The 25,160-nt window shown below is 33.6% G+C and overlaps 1 protein-coding gene across 2 annotated transcripts; it reads left to right on the top strand.

Moving 5' to 3' along the window:
• The first annotated feature begins 877 nt into the window (after positions 1-877).
• On the top strand, positions 878-25,107 carry LOC149083367 (uncharacterized). 2 transcript variants are annotated; one of them, XM_089236636.1, is made up of 10 exons: positions 878-1,004; positions 8,147-8,233; positions 9,837-9,896; positions 15,697-18,330; positions 18,433-18,585; positions 19,275-19,450; positions 20,785-21,021; positions 22,050-22,152; positions 23,676-23,824; positions 24,702-25,107. In XM_089236636.1, exons 2-10 carry the CDS (start codon positions 8,162-8,164, stop codon positions 24,928-24,930), a joined length of 3,813 nt encoding a protein of 1,270 aa, XP_089092762.1. In that variant the 5' UTR covers positions 878-1,004; positions 8,147-8,161; the 3' UTR covers positions 24,931-25,107. The 2 variants fall into 2 exon arrangements, with proteins under 2 accessions (XP_089092762.1, XP_089092763.1); XM_089236637.1 differs by lacking the exons at positions 23,676-23,824; positions 24,702-25,107 and having other exon boundaries at positions 20,785-20,929; positions 22,050-22,134.
• Positions 25,108-25,160: the final 53 nt, after the last annotated feature.

Genomic DNA, 25,160 nt, shown 5'->3' with positions numbered 1-25,160 from the left:
CCTGGGACCGTTACCGAGAACCATCTACGCGAGCACCGGATTTTCACCAGCACACAAATGCTCATGGGACGGATTTTCGGCTACCAGGTGACTTGCTGTTTGGGCGACCGATAGATGCTGCTCTTCCACCGGAAGGATACATCAAAGCACTCGAGGATGATCACCAGAAACAGGATCAACATCGGTTCCGAGAAGGTCACATCTCACGACTTCAAGGAAGGTGTCCTTGTCTAGCTGTATAACGTCAAGCGTCGGGAAGGATTCTTCTTTGCGTTGGAAAGAAAAGAAGTGTTCTTTTCTTTCTTTCAAACCGAGTACGATCCCGGTCTATCACCATGATTGAGGCTCGTCTTCCGCTATAAAGGTTACCACCAAGGTCCATGGGTTCGAATCCGGGAGTAGAACGTTAGAAACGGTGGAACGTTAGATTCAGACCGTTTTGCGTGTTCGTGAACCAAGTTAATCATGTTCGGTTCATAAACCGAATCATGTTTTGTTGTTCGTAAACCGAACCGTTTGTAAACCGAAGGGTGTATGTAATAGATGGCAGATGGCAGCACTATAACAAAAGCATTACACAGAAATAAACTTCACGTTAGTTTCGCAACACATTTACGCACAGCTTCCATCATGGCGCAGGTCTTTTTCGTCCTCCTGCTTATATCTCTTCATTGAGACAGAGCGGAGGGTTAAGATCTGAGGAAGAGGATGTACAAGAAACAGAAAAAAACAGGACTAAAATAGTAACCGTATGGTCATTTTGTCAAAATACTCCAACATCCTGAAAAACACGGTACATATGTTTTGGTTCATATGGTCTTATTTTAAAAGCTTCAAAAAATTTATTCGGCTTAAGTCGTCCGGATGAAAGGTTTAGCGCGCTTTTACCGCTGCTGTTTACGATTTTTCAAGATTGTTGATATAAATCAGTTGCAGGGAATTGTATGAAATTCAAGCTTTGACGTGTTGGTGACTCGTAAAATCGTAAATATTCCGTTATTCAAGTGAGTGGTTTGCGATCACTACAGAAAATCTTAGCATTTTAATATTGTTATAATATAAACAATTCTCGATATTCGCAGTATGTATAAAAAACAAACTTGGCGTGAAATTTCTATTCAATAAACTCTGTATTTTTGGTGAGATAAGTCTGATTCCGTTAGCGGGGTTGCGCCAAATTTGGCGATTATTTTTTGACGCCAACTTTTACCTCTACGCTTTAGCTCTTTCAAAATTTTCCCTTGGTGACAATGATGTTTTGGAACAGGTGCTGTATAATCCAAAGATTGGCGATTTCTGGCGAATTTTTTTTTCGGCGTCAAACACGTCCGACGACCCGATCAAAAGTCGCCAAGGCCGTTAGACACTGCGGATGCCGAAAAAAAATCGCCAGCATGGAAAACAATAACAAAAACCCATTCAAATATGAAAAATATCGTGAAACAAAATATAATGGTATATTTAAATAAACAACGGTCCTGCATGTTGTATAAATAAGCATATTCTAGGTTTAAAAAAAAAATTAAAACCCGGACTTTTTCCGGGTATCCAGATTCTTTTATATAAATAACGAAAATTGAATAAAATAACGAATATTACTAAGAAAAATAAATGAAAAGGATACAGCTTTACCGGTCGACGAAAATGTAATCCGGTTCGTGTAATCCTAACGCTCGGAACGAAAAAAACTAAATGGCTGTTCAAACGTTTGAAAAGACACGCTAAAAACAACTAGCGAAAGGTAATCGGGAATAATCCAAGACAACGACGCTACTGCACAAAGGGAAAAAACGCTGTTATCCGTTTGAAAAGCGCCATCTATAATGGATAGGTAATGGAAGCTTCTAGAAAGAACAACGACAACCCGGCAAAATAAGTTAGAGCGCCTGCGTTGGCAACTTATAGCGCCCTTGGCGATCTGGATTATATTGGATTTGGCGGTCTGGATTATACAGCACCTGTACTGATGTTTTTCAGGACAGCGTGCTATCATTTCTATTTTAGCGTCATTTCTTATTGTCACCAACGTCTTAGATCTCGATATCATGTTCTTCCCCATCAAAATTTAATGAGCAATAGGCCGAAGCCCTGTTCATCATCATACATCCTTTGCTCGTGAATTTTTCTATTTTCTCATGAATGAGCATTCTTCAGTCAGACAAAAAAAAACTTCAGGTTTTGATAGATAAGTTGGCGTGATACCTGCAAAAGAATAGTTTCGTTCTTGAAATATGCCGCTATCATGGTTTTGATTGCACCAAGAAATTCAGTTGTCATTAGGTTGCCGGAATAGAACACAAAATCTGATGGTAATGGGTCTATGAATCCTGTGGCCAGGGCCACAACTAAAAGGGAGCATGCAGAATTTTTTACCCTGGTTACTGCACCAAAGTAAGTGCAAATTCCATCCTTTAATCTTTCCTTCAACACTGCAAAGGGCGCCAAGATGCATTCTTGCCCCGGTGAACCAAGCATGCAGTTGCTTCCATTTGCCAGTACTTTCTTCATCGGTTCCGAAATTCTAGCTTGCCAAAAAGAATTGCCAGATTTTTTTTTTTTTTGTTGGCCATCTCACAATATTGGAAGATGTTTGGTGAGCAAAAAAATTCCAGATTGTTAAGGGGCAAACCCTTTTGTGATTTCTAAAATTGGAGAAATCACCCAATTTGGTGCAAACCCTGTATACGGAATCTTAACCTGAGATAGTTCCTCTTTTAGGTCTTTCATTCAAGCAGTTTTAAGGCAGGGCTGGACAAATCGCAGAAAAATCTAGGTGGCAAAAAAAATTTTTTACCCGGAGAAAAAGGTCCAAAATAATGGTTTTTTTTACTTTTTTTTAGGGCATAATGACCTTCTTTCATGTTGGCAGATGTGCTGCTATAAATTAGAGACATTTTGTGCTGCTCTCAGTCTGCAATTTAGTAACTACGCAAAGAAAATTTCAGCACCAATACCAATTTTTTAGTCACCCTGGCGCTTGTCCAGCTGTGTTTTAAGGCAATATATTGATTTCTTAATTGAATGTGTGGGTGAGAATCTAGGTATATTATTGAATAGAATGATTAATTGTATAAATTCAGAAAAATAAAAACAAACTTTTTTTATATATTTTGATGTGTAACATATATTTCGCTAGAAAAATTTTAGAAATGCTCTTCAATTAAATGCTGTGATAGCACTGGACCGCAAATAAATTGTGCCTAACACGAAAATATACAATTCCAAATGATTTTGACCTGTTGAATACTAATATCACCATAAAAAAGTTTTATGGTTCTATTGTTCTCTTCTATGGTTCTCTTCTTGAGATTAGACTCCCTTTTAACAGTTAAAAAGTGCTTTACAAGCGTTATTGTATAGTGCAAAAGTGGTAAAGACCATACAACAATGTTACTAAGGAAAATGGTCAACCGTGATGTTAGCTGACTACTGCTGGAAAATTTTGAAAAATGCTCCTAGTGTCCAGTACCATATGCACTCAAACCTAGTAGCTGAGGTTGTTTGAGCCTCCCCCCCCCCACCAATAAAGTTTACAGGAGAGAGGTGCCTATGCCAACTTCATCTATAGCAGAAAGCCTCAATGCGGAGCTGGTGATGTCACTGTAGAAGTCCATTTCAGCTATAGTCATTGGGTATGCTGCAAAAAAGGTAAAATATTGCATGGGGCGGCCTGCTGTATCCAATGGCTACAGGTGAAATAGACTTCTTCTGTGACGTCAAAGCTTCACGCGGAGGCCTTCTGCTGTAGATGGTGTTAGCTATGCCCTTTCCAATAGTTGATGCAACGCACCACTCCCCCTCCTCTATAAAAATCCAAGAAAAGTGGTAACTTTCAGCCCTCTCAATGTTTTCTTTATTTCGCTGCCTCTGTTATGCAGTACAAGTATAATGCAAAACTAAGTATGTGTTAGACATGATGAAGGAACTGTTACTGTGGTGTATATATTTGTGATGTGTATTTATGTATATTAATGTTGTGCTTTCGTATAGAGAGTCTTGTAAGTCATAATGCGGCCTTAATCCCATAAACCATCTGTTGTAGAGGTATGACTAAATTCTGATAGCATTGCCAATGTCATCAAAAGATTATTAGTGAGATCTGATGAAGTGAATTTGAGTGTTTGTCCCACATTTGCTTCATCTAAATCATAGTTTCCCAAACTTTTTGTTCCATCGTCCCCTTCTTCAGAGGAATTTTTCACTCATCGCCCCCCCAACTCAAGCGAACCCATAGGATCCTATGTTATACCCGTGGCTTCTATAGCCCCCTTGGACTTTTCCATCTCCCACTTTGGGAAACACTGATCTAAATCATGAAATCCAATAAATTTTGTCATTTTTGCCATTTTATATCTTTAATTTGTGAGCTTTTTTTGCAGGCATTTTCAAAATTAACATCAAACTCCAGACTAAATTTTGCAGGTTGCGATTTCTGAAATCAACTTTTCAAAATAGCGTTACATAGCAAAATTGCGTAAAGCGAGAGATACATATTTTTCAACTTGTCTGGAAATCGGGAACTCTTTTCCATGCAGACATGCTGACATATTTCTGAAAATTTTGTGCTGCCCTTAGACTTCAATTCAGTTATCATAGCTAAAAAAAAAATTTGGTACCTACATGAATTTTTTAGTTGCTATGGTGGCCTGATGTCTGAGATTTGTCAAGCCCGACATAAAAGAAACTGAAATTTCTAATTTATCCACTGAGCTATAAGGAAAGTGGAGTGAGGACTTTGCGAGCCATCCCTACTCAACCTCATTACACCGTTATGGAGCGAAGCGCGCAAAACATTTCCTGAACATGTTAATGCAATGGGCGAATTCCAAATACAAGACCTATACATTCCGTTTTTTTTCACTTTTCTGTCAATAATTATGCATTCTTCATCTTAAAAAAATTGTGTGTGTGTGTGAATACCTAACTTTCGTACAAGAAAAATGTCCTTTTTTTAAAAGCTTAAGAGGAACTATTTTTTCATATTAAAAAAAACATCTCTAACATTATGTTTTGCATTTTGGTGGAGGATTCCACTTTAAAAAATTGGAACAGTGAATGTTTCCGTGAATTAACTGCTGATAAAGTACTTTCAATCCAAGAAATGAAATAAAAATTAGAGGAAAAAACGGTTTTTAATATTTTTTTCGCAACATTATATATTTATATATACAACAATGTACACACCTACAAGTTTTTTCCAATAAACAATTTACAAACAGGTCCACAGATCATAATTTAGAATATTAAAATGATAGTTGTTTGATAACTATAACATGTTGATAATATATAAATTTATATTAACATAATTATAACACTTTGATGATTATGATACATTTATTATTTTGAATATTTGGCTTTTCATATTTAAGCGAAAACTGATGATGTAAATAGTATTAATTGCATATACTTTTACCACTCCTCATTCTCACATTATTTTCCCATGATTATTTTTACCAGAAATGGAAAAGTTTAGGTCCTTTGTCTCTTTAATTTACAAGGGATAATTTTAGTTCTTTAAGGCATTATCAGTTTTTTTAGGACATACATGCAATTTTTAATGAAGCATATTTTGTCAGTTGAAAATTCTAACCCTAATAGTAATACAAGATATATACAGAAAATTTTTTTTACATTTTTCTGTATATCTTGCATTAACAAGTGGAGAGCGAAATCATGTCATACAAATAGTAATAAGCAATTTCTACACTATTTCAAAAAATATTTCTGAAGTTTAAAATTCATGTGAAATTAATTTGTAATTTTGAATTGTGCTCATCAAACAGAAATTGAACGTGAAATGGAAAATTACATGTGTTTAATTTTACAATTGTAGGATAAAAATCAATGCATCTCTTAATATAAAACCCCATGCACTTACTTATGAAACTGAAGTTTATTTCTATCTCCCTTGTGAATATAATGTATTTAATGAAGCATAGATAATGCAGATTAATTAGCAATGACTTACGATATACGAGGTGATTATAACTAAGGTTCTGATTTCAAAACACTGTAAAGAAAGAACAATTGTATGAATGACTTGAAAATTGACATGAATATTCCTGAAAAAATTCAATTTTATTTGATAAAGGGGAAAAAATACTTAGAAATGTAAAATTAATCACATCATCCAACATGTGGGAAATTTGCCCGCAGAATGGAAACGATAGACTGTCATGGCAGAATGATACCTTAATTATAGCATTTCACGATTTCATAATTCATGGAAACATCACAAAAAACGAAGTAATTGAACAAATAACTACAACTTACTTAAGAAATGTTAAATATGTTGTCCACCGCGTGTTCTGGCTATTAGTTTGAAAGCACAAAAATTCTTGTTCAACAACGGAATCGGAGTATGCCATGGTCATTATGTGGATGTGCTTGCAATTCAGCTTTATTAAGCCACTTAATCTGACCACTGTTTATAACATTTTGAGGTACCCCCACAGCCAGAAGTTGCAAGGGTTAAGGTGCATTCTGTCAAAATGGGTGTTCAGCAGCTGCTTTGCTGGTATTGCAATGTGCATCTTGATAGAAGTTCTATCCACACACTGATGCTGTGGAAGTAAAATAGATTATACTGCTGGCCAAGTACAGCATCGTCTACTTGCACATTTTGCACTTTTTTCTTTTGCGAAAGAAACTTCCATTGCTTCAGGAGTATCCATGCAAATTTTCAAGTTATTCTGATCAGTACTTATTGTATAGTTTTGGAATCAAAACTTAAATTATAATCACCCTGTATATAGCTGATTATTTTTCAGAAATCTGTTACTACTACAGTAGAACCTTGATTAACTGGGCTTAACAGTGTGTGTGTGTGAAAGTATAAAAAAAACAACTATTGAATATTAAGACTGGAAGATATACAGTAGGAGATGCGCTACTTCTTATGGGAAAGAAAATGAAAATGTATGTGAGGTAATGTAACAACTAGTACACTAGTCTTTGTCCTTTAAGGACAGCTGGTGTCTTTATTGGATTATAGGACCACCTGCCCCTAGCATGATTGTGTCACTACTGTAGCTGCTTCTCTGTGAAGGGAAAAAGAAACCCTGTGAGATAATACACCATTACATTTAAATGTGTGATGCAATCCTTATTCATGAATTTGCTAAAGATAGAGCATCAGAATGTAGCCAAAGGTTAGAAAATGTTGTAAGAATGAGAAATTTTGGCTTTTATATATAACTTTGAATAACTAAGATACTTCGTATGAAAAATGTATATATATTCTGGCCACTTTTATGAGACTTTTTGAAAAAAACCACTTGTAAAATCTTATGTCATTTAAAGATATACCATCAGAATGTACCCCAAGGATATAAAATGTGGTAAAAATGAAACATTTTGGCTAATAATGAACCAATATGATATTTTTCAAGGAAAAAAATGATATTTAGGCAACTATTATTTGATTTTTTGAAAAAAACCACTTGGTTAAAACCAAGGTTTAAACCAACGTGGTTTAAACCAAACAACCCTGCTGAAGATAGAAGTTTTCCCATAGTTTAGATGGCAGCAGGCAATGTTTTGCCTGCCTCACTCCATCACGCCTACTTTTGTATTCCCCCGGAGTTGGCTTGCGCACATCTTTGTTGTTATAGAGGGAGTCTTCACTCCAGTTTCCCTACAGCTCAGTGAATTTATCAGTTCATGATCTTTCTTTAAAAAAGAAAATCTGAGCCATCTCAACAGTATCAGAAGTCTCACAGTAATGTTTCTGGCCTCTTTGACCTGACTGAAGGTACATTTTAGTTTACAAAAACTCTTGAAAATGATTGTATCAGATTTCACAAGGACTTCTGAAGCACCTGGGGTTGGGCTATACCTTTGTGAACCCATACATTGAGACAGCCCTAGGAGAGGGTTTTTCCAGCAAATTTTGGAAGCTCATGAAATAAGGATGAAAAAAGTTTAAAAAGCCCCTATAATATACACAAGAAATTACTTGTCAAAAGAATAACATCTTGCTTTGATGATAACTTTGATTTGTTTAATATGTTATTCAATAAGATTTTGTCACAGTTTTTTAATGGTAATTCTAATAAAAGAGGGCATGCATACAATTTTTTGCATGATTGAAACATTGAATTGAAAAACTTTGAATTATTAATTACACAAACTTTTTTCAATGCAGATCAACTAATTGGAAATGGATGGTGAAGGTAATGGATTGGAAGATGATGGGTATAAAAAGACAAAACATCCAAAGAGAAAAGAGAAGGTAATTTTCTTGAAGGTTTGCTTCGGTTGGTTTTTTTCTGTTTCAAAAAATATAACTAAAATTATAGATTTTTATTACAGTTGACGCCGCTTATTAAAATCACAAACAATGTTATCATTATGGTATTTTTATCACTTTCGTGGGCAATGGAATGGCCCAATACCATAACATGGGGAAAAAATTCTTTTATAGTTATCAGTTATGTTATGAACTTTTTTTTTTGCTGTTGAAAGTTTTTTTGCAGTGCATTTCAAAGTTAAGGTTTCCCCATTTTAATTTTTTCCCTCTAAGTTATCGTTAGCAGCCTGCAAAACTATATAAGGAAGCTAGAAATTGTTCCGTCCTCCCTTCCCTTGTTGATAAATATTTCCATACATGATGTTATTCAGCTGTATTATTCGCTATGATCCATATACTGTGAGGCTGCTTTTGCAATGGCCTTTCTATAATGTTTGATGCAAAAAAAAAACCCTTTCCTTCAGTTCTTCGTCACTTCGTTTGGTGTCCAGATTCACAGTTTTTGTCTGAAATACTTTCTCAAGATCTATGAAAGGTACTGTACATTATAGAAAATTTTGGAATTTGTGATATACATTAGAGACAGGTACATTTTAACTTCTCATAGTGACTGAATAAAAAAATTAGGATTTTAGCTTAAAGAGGGAGAAAAACACACCAGAACAAATATACATTTTGCAAGTTATTTGGGAAAAAAATAGAGTTTTTCCATTTTCTGACCTCAAGTACGATGGCCATGCATCCTGTTTGATCAGATGGGACGTATGGTCATCAACCTGATGACCGGGATTTATTTCGGATGTAGATATCAATTGTCTATTGTTATCAAACTTGGTCAATAGAGCCTGGGCGGTGCACGGAATGAAATGAAAATGAAATGTTATCAAACTTCAAACTTGTCTATTGTTTCCATCGCGAGGACCATGGTTTGAGTCCCACCGTCGCCATAGTGGTGGTCGGCTGAAGTTGGTTTTCTGTGGTTCCCAACTTTAAGGCGCGAATGCGAGCCAATCTCCCCGTTAAAAAGTCTCGAGAGTCAGAGAGCAACAGACCTACAAAGAGCACAAATGTAATTCAAGCATAACACATCACTCACTTCCCTTCTGAAATATAGATGGCAGCACTGAAAAATCAAACACAACACTACATACGCACTCGGACTGTTAGGTACACACACAGTTACACCTCCGGCACAACTCACTAATTAGTAAATCGCCCATAAATGGTGATAGACCTGAGTTGTGCTCGGTTTGAATGAATGAATGTTATCAAAAACTGAGTGGGATCATTATTTAATATTTTTTTTAACGTGGAGGTGTGTCTGGTCTTTCTGTTATCAAAAACTGTGAATCGCAATGTGATCACATTAAGCGGCATCTACTGTATAACCTAATTTTTATAATATATGCATACATACTTTCAGCATGGGAGTCCGAAATTGGTAGAGTTTGCAAATAGTTTCAATTAAAATAGCTTATCCGGATTAATTAATGCTTCATTATTCTGAATCAACATGCGTGAACATATCATTTAAACATTATTAGTACATTTTGTTCTATGTATACTTTTTTTTTGTATTTTCCAGCTTTTAGCAAAGATGCAAAAATTACAGAAAGAAATACAAATCAGACAGCTGATGTTAGAGGTCAGTTTATTTCTTGTTTGAACTACTATGGGCACGCTATTTAAAATCTGTAATAATTTGCTGTAAAACTTATTGAACAAGCTCTTAATCATCAAACTTATCAATAAAGTACGATAAGTATGTACAAGGTGATTACCTAATTTCCTTGCTGCACGTTATTACTACTACTAAACCACTTGTCACATTTACTGCATTTTAACTGCATTTTACTGGCAAACCATTGATTCTAGAGGCATACTTGCTAACCATATGTATCAACTCAGATACACCATTCATGTTTCAAGGGGTTGAACATTTATTAAAATAGAGAAAATGCCTTATTGTATGGGCTTGTGTCCTCAAAAACCCAATTTGAAAGTTGTTGCCCTGTCTCCCCTGAGGCAGACAGAAAAATAAAATTCACATTTCTAAGTGCAGTATTCGCAGAGATATTTGAATTTAAAAATCGGATTAAAGTTGAGAAAGAACAGCATAAATCAGGGCTAAAAGTGTTGCTCCTTACTTTATGATGTTTTTCCCCAATTTCTCTCAGATTTTTGAATTAAAATATCTCTGTGAATATTGCACTTAGACATGCAGAAGTATTTTTATTGGCCACAGGAGAGACAAAGCAACACCTTTCTAATTGGGTTTTTGAGGACAGGGTGTCCATATGAAGAATTAATTTTTATATTTTAATAATTTTTCAACCCTTTGCAATATGAATGACGTATCTGAGCTCTACATGTTATTTGGATAATTTTTCTAATTGAAAGTATGCCTCTAAGATCAACGGTTCTCCAGTAAAATGCAGCGAGGGGAATTAAGTAATCACCCTGTATAATAAAAATGTAATGCTAAATTTTTCCCCTTCTGTTTTAATGCTAATTTAAAAATGATTTCTTAAAACCGAAGTTGAATTTAAATTTCACAACAAGTAACCACAATACTATTATCAATTCTGTGACCATGAATATGCTACTTACTAAAAATAAAACTATTTAATAAACAAATTATCACCTAAAATCGACACATGTCCGGGCGCTTCTGAAATATCTTTCCCTCGGGATTCAGTCTGTTTGCGTGTTCATGAAGCAAGACTAGTTTGTGAACAGAGCTATTCATAAACATAGAGTTGTCTGTATAGATGGCAAATGACCTAAAATATCATGTTGTGATGAAATACAATTCACTCTGCTTAATGTGATCACATCAGTATTCAGGGTTTCTGATAGTAATAACCATATTGATAATTATATCCAAAAGAAACCCAGGGGCCAACATACCGACCATATGTCCCATTTATGTAAAATTGGACAACTTGTTTTTTTTTCTCTGCACTCCTGGTTGCAAAATGTTCAATCATGCCACTGCATTTTTTTTTTCAAATCATACTGATCTAAAACAGGTTTTTTTTTCCCCTTTTAGCTGAGATCCCTCTTTTTTATTGAGCTGTATGTGAGAATTCTTATTCATTGTTGTGAGAATTTCTCACCAATTCAATGTGGATTATGAGAGAATAAAGAGAATAAAGATTTATTTGTATGAATAAACTACATACAACAACATAAAAAAAAAAAACAACACAACACATGAAACTACACACAAACTGTATACAAGAGTATGATCTCCCAAGGGACCTTATGTCCATCCAGGGCAGATCCATGAAAACAATACCAAAAATGTTTTCTCGTGGCCAACACATCGTTTAATATATACACGTATGTGTTACACGTACACATACAACACACATATAAATTGCCCCATGGTTTTTATGTATGTGTTTATTGGTCTGTGTTAAAACTTTGTATACTATTTATGATATTGGTATTTTCCACATATGTTTTAATCCGAGTTTTATACTTTTTTATGCATTTTTCATTTTTTATGTGTGAATCCAGGGAATTATAAATTTTTGGTCCTAAATAGATAAATTGTTTTTTTATTATAATTTTACGAGGAAGAATTATTTGAAATTGGGTCCCGTTTTTCTGATATTTCTTTGAATTTGTCTCATTTTAAACCAATCTGTATTTCTGAATAGAAAGAGTAATAGTCTATAAACATAGGTTTTACGAACATTTGATCTGTAGTCATTTATTTGGATATTTGATGGATGATGAGTATTTGTCCAGATTATATTTAAGCTTTTGTTTATTGTTTTATTGAGTAATTGGATATTACAGTCATAATCACCTCCCCATACACAAATTCCATAATGAATGGTGGACAGGATCCAAGCATTGTAAATAGTTAACAAAAATTTTTCTGAAATAATGTTTCGAAGGTTATATATTCTTATATTACAATATTTCATTCTATTGTTGATAATTTCTATATGATTATTCTATTTCAAATCTCTACTAAATGTTATTCCTAAATACTTGAAGGTTTCAGTCTTTTGTATTTGAGGGCAATCGCAGAGCTCATTCATACAATTTAGAGAGTGATACCTTATCTGAAATGTCAACGTCATTTCTTCGAAGCTGAAATTTTATGTATTTTGTTTTCGAGACGTTTAACTGGAGTTTATTTCTATGGAGCCAATATTGAATTCGATTTAAGTCTTCTTCTGTATATTGCTTTAATACTTGATCATTTAAAGCTGATATGCTCAATGCGGCATCGTCGGCAAATGTAACTAATTTCCCATGCAGTTGCAAAGAATGAATGTTGTTTATATATACTAAAAATGCCAATGGTCCTTTTCTTATTATCTTATAATCACTTGTTATATTATTTATTTTAACAGCTTGCTTTCTATTTTCAAGATAACTCGTAAGCCAGTTAAAAATTTTCCCCCCTTAAACCTGCATTATAGAATTTTTTCATTAATATATCATGATCGATACTTTCAAACGCTTTCTTTATATCTAAGAAAAGGGCTAAGTTTTTATTATTTTCGGTGTAGATATATTCAGAGAATTTCAAAATGGCCATTTCTGTATTCATATTTTTTCGGAAACCAAAGTGTGAACTCGAAAAATTACCATGTTTGTCAAGAAAATTGAAAATTTGATTTCTAACAACTGATTCGATTGCTTTTGAGAATATGGGCAAAATCGAAATGGGGTGAAAATTTGTTAAGTTATTTTTATTTCCGGTCTTATAGATGGGTTTTACAGTTGCGTATTTTAATTTTTCCACAAATTTCCCTTCTAATATGGAAGTGTTTACAAGATAGAGTAAGAATTTAGAATGATATTTATACACTATTTTTAACATCTTTGCAGTAATACCATCATAACCACGTGCTTTATTATTTTCCAAACTATTTATCACTATTTGTAAATTTTTTTCATTTATTGGGCTGAATACCATTGAATTTCTTTCGGAGTGTGAAATATGATCCATATGTTCATCTAGATTGGGAGAAATGTTTTCAACTGTGTTGATGAAAAAACCATTAAAATCTTCAGCCAATTTAGCATCATTTAGGGATTCTGGTGAAACAATCCGTGGCTGAGGTCCCTTAACAATCATGTTCACTAGTCTCCATTGTTTTCTATTATTTTTGCCACATTTAAGAAATTCATTTTGAAAATATCTTTCTTTGATGAATTTGATTTTTTGTTTCAGCAAGGTATTAAATTTTTTATAGTCTCTGTATTTCTGTACATTATTAATGTCGTGCCTATGAGTTTTATATAGTTTTTCTTTATAATTTATCATTGGTTTTATTTCGGAATTCATCCAATTATGTTTATTGTTAGTATTTTCAGGTTCGCACATCCAGTGTTTCTTATGTTTATTTATTAATTCCAGAAACGCTTCATAGATGATGTCTACATTTTTTTCTTCATATATTTCATCTGAGATTCTCGAAGATTTCATGGAAATATTGAATTTGAAATAGTTAACTTTTTTACTGAGATTTTGTTCATTTAATTCATTTTTATTTCCAATTTCTCTATTTATATCGATCTTTAAGACTATTGGCCAATGATCGGAAATCGAGCTTTTAACAATAGCAGTTTTATATTTTGAGTTCATTTTTTTATTTCTTATAAATATGTGATCAATACACGAATTATTTCGGGTAGGATTGCTTATATATTGTTGCAAACCGTGTTCTGACATTAAACCTTTATATTCGTTTGTATTATTGTCATTTTTCATTAAATCAATATTAATATCACCTATTATAATCATATTTTTTTTATTTTGATTAGCAATAATATTACTCAATTCTTCTATAAATAGCATCGGGGTATATTCATGTGATCTATAAATTAAAATAATATCTAGATCCATCTGTTTACAGTAAATATTTAGAATCTCGGCTGTTTCCATGTTTTGGGAAACGGGTGAAAAATATAAATCATTTTTTATGAAAATCATGACACCTCCAGATCTGTTTGAACATCTGCATCTATTATATGCATAATATCCTTCAATATGATAATTATCAACTTCATTTTCTTTGATCCAAATTTCGGATAACAAAATCAAATTAAATGAAAAGTTTAAAGTTTTTAAATAAACAACGAGCTGATCAAAGTTACTACGCATACTTTGGATATTTAAATGTAATATTTTCAAATCATCATATTTTGTATTTAAAATATGATGATTGATGATTAAATATGATACTTGTTAAATTAATTTATTGATACGATATTGTTTGATGAGCCTATACAAGGGAATGCAGTGATGAGATTTGACATAGGAGGGGATTGATGCTACATACAAAATCAGAAATTGAAGTACAATCTATTTTGATGGAAGGTTGTTCTCCAATCTATAATTATTTGGGGGAAGGACTAAATTTGAAGCAATCGGTGGATTAAAGGAAAGGTTTCAATTTTTGGGAGTGATTGAGTCTATCGGAAAAATGATTAGAATATGGGAAATGTCAAAGTTAAAATAGCTGTGGATAATTTTGAAAACTAGGGTTAGGCAAGCAATATATCTATGGGAGATAAGTTGTAGGTTATATTAAGTTGGCGTTTAAGCTTTGTGTTGGAAACAGAGGAAGACCAGCAGTTTAAAATAAAATGGGTAGATTTATTTTGGATAGATTCCAGCTTATCTATATTGGTTTGTGCATAGGGGTCTCAAATTTCACAGGCATAGGAGAGGATAAGCAGGATATAAGTTTGAAAGCATAGATGTCGGAGGTGGTGGATGGAATATTTAGGGTTACGAAAAAGGAAAAGTTTTTTGAGGCATTTTTGAAATATATAATCCGTTTGGAGGTTCCAACAATTAAGCACGGGAATTTAAGGGAAGATCTTTTGCGGGTAAGTTTCATGAAGAGAGTGTTTTCGAGATGTTTGGGGGTAATTGCCAAGATGAGCACCATTTGGATATAATGTTAAGGTGCTGAAGAGAATCTTGGTCAGATATACTGTAAATCATTTGATAAATAATGCAATCATTGGCAAAAAGTCTGATGCTGCAATTGATTGATATTGGTAGAGGACCGATGCTTGAGGCATGCTAAACTTGACTCATAGGTCTCAGAGGTAGGAGGAGTTTTAGTCCTTTAAACAGACAAACTGACTGCAATCAGCAAGGAAGGCCTCCACCTATTTAAATAGTTGAACACATAGGCAAAGGTTTTGGAGTTTAAGAAGTTTAATGTGGGGCACCCCCTATCAAATGCTTTGGATATATCAATCAGTAAGGAAGGCCTTGCTGAATACTTTATGCAGACCAGAGGCTATGCATCTCCTTATGTAGGCATTTTCGATCAGGGAGAATATATGAGTAATTGAAATTGATATCAATGTGGATTACAGATCAAAAAAGCATATAATGGCATCTCTTTCTGGAAGAAATTAAATTTTGTTTTTAAATTTTTTTCAAATATTTTCAGAAAATCGAAAAATCAAAAAAAGCAAAGCAGAAGAGATTGACAGACAAGTGCAAGTTCCAATTAGATACTAAAGTCATGAATTCTACCACTTCAAAACAAACCCGCAACGGTATAGCGAAAACATACTTTTGTAATGGTGTTGAAAATGATAAATCACTTAATGGATGTGATGGACCAAGTGGCTCAGATCCAAAATTAGTCAATACAAAAAATATGAAAGTTCCTTCAAACTCGTTTATGAAAACAAATGTAACAGCTGTTTCTTGTAGTGAATCTAACAATTACCAAAGCATTCAAGACACAGAAAATTTGTTTGATGATAACATGACTTGCTTGTTTGCTAGCATACCTAATACTGAGAATGAAAATGGTTGTCATGAATCAGAATTGTGTGATTCTCGTTTTGCATCTAATTATGATAGAAAGGAAGATTGTGCCGAATGTTCAAATAAAAAGTCATACTCTTGCTATAACAACTTGAACAGTTGTGACAAAACTGTATCTCTTTCTTCATGCAAACAATCGCAGGATCTCAAATCACTTCTTCTTTCTGAAACTAGCAGACATAATGCAGAAGAGAAGCCCACAGAGCTGGTTGTTAAAGATAAAGCTGACTGTCAAACAACATTTTGTTTCGATTCAGAGGTTTTGCCATTTGAACAGACCATTTCAGAATTATCCATCAGAGAGAAATTATTTGTTGGCTGTTCTCCTCCAACTTCTGAAAAAGTTAAATGTCCCCTTGAATGTTCATTGCAAAGCAATAAATCAGATGGTTTTCCTGAAGTTAATTTTGATGAACAAAATCCATCCATGGCTCCTCTTTTTCAGTTACATGAAACTTCAGAATGTAATGACTCTAAAGCAGGAAGCTTTAATTCAAAAAGTGAAAAATCAAGTGATAATCCTGTCCCTACTAAAGATTGCATTGATAAATTTATGAGCACTGAATTTTCAGACTTTGTACCTGCACAAGATTCGGAACCATCGAAATTTTTATGTTCAATTTCGAAAGCCAAAAATTTGTACAGCAGTGTTTCATCAAAGTTTGTGAAGCCTAAACAGTTTGTCTCTATAAGTGCTCTTGTTGCTCAGGTAGAAGCAAAGGAAAAAAAAGTTGATACATCCACAACATTACCCACAAGCAAAGTTTTGCAAGAAGAAGATAACATTGATTGGAATTTCAGCCAGATGCCAGATGAAAATTGCCTTAAATTGGGCAGTCCTACAAATTGCACCAGAGATAACTCTTTGTACAAAGATGAGACATACGAATCAATGGATGTTGAAGTGTCAAAAAGTCTTCTACCTACTTCAAATGTGTTATCGAGAAGTAACAGAATAGATTCCTTTGTTTCTGAAGTTCCTGAAAGCAAAGTGATCACGGAAAATTCAGGGGTTCGTGTAGAAACAAAATGCATTTTGACCAGCCTAACAGACCTCAAAGAAAAGATAAGCAAGGTGAAAAGCTCTGATTTCACTGAAATATCTGTTGACAAAAAAATGTATCAAGTTGACTTTGAAAGTTCACAAAACAACATTGCTAGAGGTCAAGATATAGTTTTACCGAAGAATGCCAATAATTTTGGTTCAGGTGAAGAGAATTCCGATTGCCACACTAAAGATGATACTCCTTATCATCCAACAGAACAACAGCTTTGGAATACAGGCACAGCTGACATAGAAAGAAGTCATCATAACCCCCAAAATGCAATTGATCATCAGCAAAAGAGTTTTTATGAAAGGAAAACGTCTGACTCTTGTGCTTTAGAATCTTCAGGTGAATGGGAAGCAGTCATGAAAGATTACTCTCTCACAAATGCTTGTCTTCCTCATGCAGGCGAAGCTTCTCAAGAAAGTCACAAATATGAAGAAGAATTTTGTTCTAAAAGTCCAAAATTCTTGAAGGAACCCGTTCGTAACATTCCTGATTTTCAGCGCAACTCAAAGTTGGATAATTCAGATAGACCCGAGCAATCCACAAGTACCTCTCCCATCATGCCAAAAACTAATGAAAATATGGATACAGAATTTGATACACTGTTAAACAATGACCTGGATGAGATGTCATCTATTTGGGAACCAACTCATAACGAAGACAAATCATTACCGAACAATCATCCAAATCCATCTGATCCCCATGAAGCTAACTCACTATTACATTCAGATGCTGGTGAAATTTTAGATTCATTAATAGGCCAATTCACATCATATCCTGATCACGATCGCCAAATTTGGATTTTGAAATCTGAAGACGCAAACATGAATGTTTCATCATCAGCCTTAGATATGCAGATTTTATGCAGTGACCTGAATAATGAAGTTCAGAACACTTGTATCAGATTTGTTGATGCATTTGTTCAGAAAAATGGATTTCAGCAAAATTCATATGAGGAGAAAGTGGAAAGATTTTTTATTGATCCCATAAGTCACATGGTCAAAATCTTGTGCGCAATCAGAAGAGAACCAGTTTATAACCCAACAAAAGAAACAAGACTCGTATTCCATCCTTCAACTTTACCTGGTATGGTATTTCAGCAGAACATGGTCGCAAGAGTTATACAGAAACATTGTTCTTTCAAAGAAGAAGAGTTTGTCACTCGTCTGTGCCTCATTCGAGGGGAAAGTTTTGAAGTAAGTGTATATTTTTGTACTCACTGAATTTTTCATAAATGGTTGCAAAAAGAGGACAAAATTTGTTTGTTTGTAAAAATTTGATTTTTACTTGTTCTGCAGAAATTATGCATGTCGACCATAAAGGAAATCTTCGTCATCCATTTGGGGGTATCCTATTTCATAGTGGTGCTATATGCTGAGGGCTTACGTGTCATGCATCAGCGCTTAAGTTGCTGTTGGAATAAAATTTACTCATTCACGTTCAAAAACGAGGTAAGTAAAATGTAAGGTAAGGTTTTCATTGGAAATCGATTTATATCTGCTTGTGAAAAGAAAATGGAATAAAAGGCAGTTATATATGGATTTATGTTGATGAGGTTGAAATGATTTATGCCTCCTCCGATGAATCTCTATTACTTTCTCCAATACTTATCATCAGCTCAATCCGTTCTTGCTGCTGTCATTCCATTCTTCCGTGACAAAGCTGCTCAACTTGCTGACAAGATACATGAAGTCAGCTCTCCACATGTAGATGAAGTTGCTAAACCTCAACAGTAGAATTCGATTACACACAATTTCAAGATGAGATAGGTAAACTATGCCATGATATGCTTAAAAGATATGCCATGATATGCTTAAAAGATATGCCATGAGCTGAAAAAGGTCTTATGATCGCGTTTGCACCTCATGGTAACAGTTTTCACATGTGCATAGTCTACATCTGCAATGAGGAAAATGTTTTTTGGTACCACAATACATTCTGTAACAACGCGGAAAAGTGTGTATTACCATGCAAATTTTTTAAAAAAAGACTCTACGTGAGGAGCTGAGATGATATATTGATGGGACACCAATCAGGGACTCTCTTATGATATTTGATGCAATAGCCAATACAGAGAACTTTGGCGCATGCTAACATTCATGATATATAATGCTGAATAAAATAAAACTTTTGATTACAGGAGGTTTTCCGACAAGCGTTCTTTATCAAAGATGGCAAGGATGCAGTGTTAATTGTCATGCTCACAATGCCTGATGGAGGTACTATCACAGTATTTTTCCACATCAAGGAAGCGCATAATGACATTCAAATTTTTGCAAAAGAAGACCTTTGTGAAGTTCTGAAATTAACAAAGTTGTTAGTATGAGTATATTTTGAAAATCATGTTTTTGTATGAGTGTGCATTGACAAGTTTTCACTATATGCATTTAATATGGTCCTTCCATTAGACAGCATTTAAAGAAGGGTTTCTGTTTGGCTCTATTTGATTTTCTCAACCAAAGAGAGCAAAGGGGGTGCAACACAACAACATGCTTTTAAAATAAACATTAATGTTCAATTTTTAGTGTACAGGGTGGCTATAAATAAACGGACACTGCTTAGACATATGTAGCGCCCATTCTTATGGAGGTATTTTGATGAAACTTTATATATAGGATGTATGACCCATGGGTAAAAGAAGAAAAAAAAAAGCTTTTATTATTGCAGTTACCTTCTTCCCATAGTCTAAATAACGTATGTACCAAGTTTCATTGAAATACGCCCACTACAACAGGTGCTACATAGGTTGGAGTAGTGTCAGTATAATTAAACTGACACTACTCTGATGTACGTAGTGCCCATTGTGGTAGACATATTTCATTGAAACTTGATTCAAAAAACTTACATACGTTACTTGGACCGTTGAAAAAAAGATAATTGCTTTAAAAAGTGCCACTTTTTCACCTGGTGTTCAAAAATTTAACTATTTTTTTATTGAATCTTTTCCCCATGGTCCATATATTCTATATACCAAGTTCCATCAAAATACCTCCATCAGAATTGGCGGTACATACATCTGAGTAGTGTGTTTATTTATAGCCACACTGTATAATAAATTCATTTAATGAATCAAACAGAAATATGTCATTACGCTCCCCCCCTGCCATTTCACTCTTCTTATGTATGAAAAATTATACCTCTTAGATAATGGCTATTTCCTAGAGCAGTTTCCAAAACTTTTTGTTCCATCGCCCCCTTCATCAGCAATTTTTTTCCTCTCATCGCCCCCCCCCCCCAACTCAAGTGAACCCATAGGATCCTATGTTGAGTCCATAGGTTCTATCGCCCCCAGACCATTTCATCTCCCACCAGGGGGAGTGATATTGCCCACTTTGGAAAACACTGTCCTAGAGCATAAATGTTGCTGTGCTTAAGTTCGCTTTCACCCTCTCCATTGGTTCTTCATCTCTACTCTCTAGCAAATGGCCACCTTCAATTCCAAAATTTCATCATACTCAGGTTCTTTGAGTGGGTTGATGATGCTCCTTATTTTCATTATATCGAGTCTCATTATAGTGAGGTTTCGCTGTATTTGTGTGATGTGCTTATTTTATTTAAGCGCACAGACACGTCTTGTTGTTTGGAAATAAAAATTAATCAGTTATTACTTAATCTACAGTACATGTAACACAGGCTATTGATCATTTCAGGCAGTCTGAAAAAGAAATCCTCACTGCTCATCTCCGAGGATTAAATTTTGTAACCTGCACATTCTCAGAAAATCTTCGCCAAGAAATATACTTGAGCAGGTGCCACATTTTGGATGCTGAACTTCATCACGTGGTTTCAACTCAGGTATTGATTGATGATTTAAAAATATCAGGCATTTGTGGAATCGATAACTGGCCCATGTTTCTCATCAACGAAGAAAATCATATAATCTTATGGTAAATATTAGTCCATATACTGAGCTCATGATTTTTTAATCCTGAATAGGATGTCCTAAAAATTATCTTCAGAGACCCACTTCTTCCGACTAAATTACAGTTTTTATTAATGCAAGTTGTCCCCCCGCCCATTTATTTATTTACATTGCAATATCAGCTCTTAAAGGACCACAGAAACTTTTTCAAGGGGAAAATTTTTATTTCTAGTTACTGGAAAAAAAAAACAATTTTTTTTTGTTTTCAGAATCTTTGATTATTATAACTGGAAACACATATACTATTTTTGTTGATTGTTTGTGCAAGAAATTTAATACAGTAACCACTTATTGTAACAACCATTTAAATATCTTACATTTTCCATTAGAATCAAGATTTAAAAAATTATTCATTATATTGTGCACTGCATTTAATGTGATCACATCAGGTTACACGTACCTTCACTATAGGAAAGAAATTGCAAAAGAAGCACTACACATACATGAATCATAACTGCTCTCATGGCCCGATTAAGAAATCGTCAACTGAGTATGGAATTTTTTTTCAATAAGGCAGCCTTCTGACCTCCTAAAGAAAAAAAACGATGAAAAACAAGTTAACATATAAACAGAATTCCTGATAACTATGAACAAATTTTTTCCCATGTTATGGTATTGGTCCATTCCATTGCTTAACAAGAGTAATAACACATGAATGATAACATTATCTGCGATTTTAATAAGCGGCGTGTCTACTATATTAAACTTTCATAGGGTGCCTCACATTTTCCCTTTGTCTCCCAACATGAGCAATGTAACAAGAGTTACTGCATTTTGATGCTCCTGGAAATTTAGAAATTAATGGAAATGAGAAATCAAGTTCTTGAAATGTCATATAAGAATTTTTTGCTGTACTGTATTTTGCCACATTTAAAATGCCCTTCTGGTGAAATCTTTCTTGAAAGTTTTATTTTGATATTTATTTATTTACAATAACCCAGAAGGCATGAAATGCACTTACACTTTTATGTGATTATGTTTTTCTTTTTCCAGTAATTATTCCACTTTTCCAGAAGAAGTGCAATGTACGAAGTTCTCTTTATCACCTCGCCTAGTGCCCTTCGATTTTAAGATCATAGATGCAAATTATGATGAGGTATGTCTCCATCATTTTTATTAATCAAAAAATATAAAATTGGCTTAGTGACTCATACGAGTATTAATCTTACCTTAGAAAAATGTATTTTATTCCACAACGGGTTTTTTGATCATTTTGTCTGACATAAGAATTTCTGAGGATTTTTTTCTATTACTTTAAGAGGTCTCCTACTTTTTAACATGGTAAAAAACTTTCTTATGCATAAATATTATTAAAAATATTATTTATATATCCATTGATTTCAAAATTTTACCACATATATTTGATTGCATATGCTATCTTACATCAGTATAAAATTTTATGTATCTTCAATACTTGTTTCTTACAAATTTTGAACAAAAAAAAAATGCATTAAAAACAGATTGCACATATGATAAAATAACATGACATCAATAAATTGAAAAAAAATTGATTCAAAATAGAGGGAACTGTTCAGTTCATAAAATGATGAAAAAGATTTGAGATCCAGTCATAAATACTTGGGTTATAAATTTTTTTTTTGTAATTTTTTTAAAAATGTAAATTTGAATAAGATTGAATCGATAAAATTTCAATCTTTTTCATCATTTTCTGAACCGAACAGTTTTCTTTATTTTGAATCATTTTTTATTCAATTACATTGATTTCATGTAATTTTATCATGAGTGAAAGCTGTTTTTTTTAATTTGTAAAAAATTAAGTATTGCAAATATTTAAAATTTTGTACTGGCATAGAATAACATACATAATCAAATATATGTGGTAAAAATTTTAAATAAATCACTATGGGTATATAAATAATATTTCACAAGAAAGTTTTTTTAACTATAACAGAGCATTTGTCAACTTTTCTGAACCCACAGACCACTAAATTTTCTGAAACACCACTTTTTTGAGCAGGGTCATGTCTTCAGTGGTGTAGATGGTAGCATGCTTGCCCGGTATGCAAGAGGGCCTGGGTTCGAGTCCCGGCGAAGATATGATGACTTTTCTTTCCGAGTTCACCTCAGCATAATATCTGGAAAATAACAGTTTCCTTGATATCTCGGGCTGAGAAAAAAGCCATCTATCTCACTCATCATTGATATTAGTTGCATAGCACAGAATAATTTTCGTTCAGTCGGAATTGAATTTTCAAGTCTGCTCGCAAACCTGTATTATCGTCACGAATCAACTCTGCTTCTTGGACCACAGGTTGAGAAAACCGCTGCACTAGAATATGTTGGAGAGCACGACATATCCTATGCTGTTCAACAATTATGTCACAATTATCAGATTGTGAGTGACATATCAGTGATCACAGGATTGAATTCAAAGATTGTGAGAATTCCATAAAAGATAAAATTTAAAATAGATTTTCAATTATTTTCAGTGCATAGTCAGTTGCAGATCATTGCAGATTGTGGTACACATATCTTTACCTTTTTTTTATTCATATTCTTTATATTTATACTCCTGAGTCATTGATAATTACTTCTAACATTAATAGTATTTTTCTGTGAGTTGTTAGTTCTTTGGATAAATGTTTGTATTATTTTCAGGATATTCAAGTTGTTACTTTATTTATCACACCATTTGAGGAATTTTACTATGATCAGTGCATGGTAATTATGTATTCATTAAGACGTAATAGTGGAGAGAAAGTTTGCAACTACATTTATTCTGGCGACAATATTAGCATGCGCAGCAGGTATGTGATAAAAAAAATGTTTCTGTGTTCATACACTCATAGCTACTATGTCTCCTGAATTTAGACTGAATGCAAAAATTCCTTAGAAAAATCATTCATCCATGGAAAAAGACTGCTGCTTTTGTTTTCCCCAAAATGACGTCACAAGTTTAATTCAAACTGTTGGCATTGCATTGAATTATGGAAGAAATGTTTCAATTTGGTGGGATAGACAAAATTCATCAAACACAGCCAATGTTAAATCTACCTCTCAGCAGTCAAATTTACAAGATGATAATATCATCTCGTAAATTATGCAGTTTGAACAACCATACGTCCTGTTAGATCTCTATGTCCTGATAATAATTTTTTTGTTGCCATGATTAGATTTGAGTGTAGTGATAACAGGTGATTAAACCTAATGTTTGGCAATGATTAGTGACAACAATGTTACGTTTTTCTGCAAGGAGAAAAATTCCTATAATTTTGTTTTCATTTACAAAAAAATTTCTACTTTTGGCTGCTAGGCACTGTTTCAAAATTAAATGTGTTGGTGACTAATTTTACTTAATAGAATTTAGAAGTGTATATTTAAAATATACTTTTTCTCTTTTATGAATTTCCAAAACCAGCATCGTACACTTTGGAAATGTCTGATGATGATTTGCTGTTTCAAAATCACAGGGAATTATTTTAAAAAAAAATCATCCTTTTTTTAAATTTTTGGAAAAAAGGTTCAGATTATTAATAATTAATGAATATCATTGTTGGTTGGTAGAAAAGCAACTAAAAAATTATTAGAATTTTTCAATCATTTTTATATCAGATTACATCTTAGAAGTTATATCTACTTGAAACATTTTATATAATGCCTCTGAAAATAATTATTTCCCCACAGGATACACAAAGCATTTATCTACAGTCGTTTCTACCTATCACTCTATGATGACAGTATATTCTTTCACGAATGCTGGGGTGGCAAACAGATTACCCGAATTCTACCTGGTGAAGTTGAAAATGTTGCTGCTGCTGGGTACATGGTTGCAGTAGCTGGTAAACAAAGAAACTTATCCATTTATTACCTTATGTGTGAAAAGTGTAAAGACAGAAATGGTGGTGAAAAATAGATGTATTCTTAGGTTTGATAACCAGGTTTTTGTTGAACTAGTCTTTCTTCTTTACAATGTTGAGAAATTTCAATTTTGCATATTATGTAATTATAAACTTTTTTTTTATGAAAGAGTACTATAGTTTTATGTTATCAAAGGTGAATAATTTTTATGAATAAAAAAGAAATTGAATCTATATATATGGATATGTTTTTTCAAATGCAGTCCAACTTTTATATTGATATGCT

The sequence above is a fragment of the Pholcus phalangioides genome, unplaced genomic scaffold, assembly GCF_987345545.1.
Source record: "Pholcus phalangioides strain wild (caught in Gottingen) unplaced genomic scaffold, Ppha-v1.0 ptg000009l_1, whole genome shotgun sequence".
Classification (NCBI taxonomy): Eukaryota; Metazoa; Arthropoda; class Arachnida; order Araneae; family Pholcidae; genus Pholcus; species Pholcus phalangioides.
Note: the sequence above shows the minus strand (reverse complement) of the source record. Positions and strands in the feature narration are given on the sequence as shown.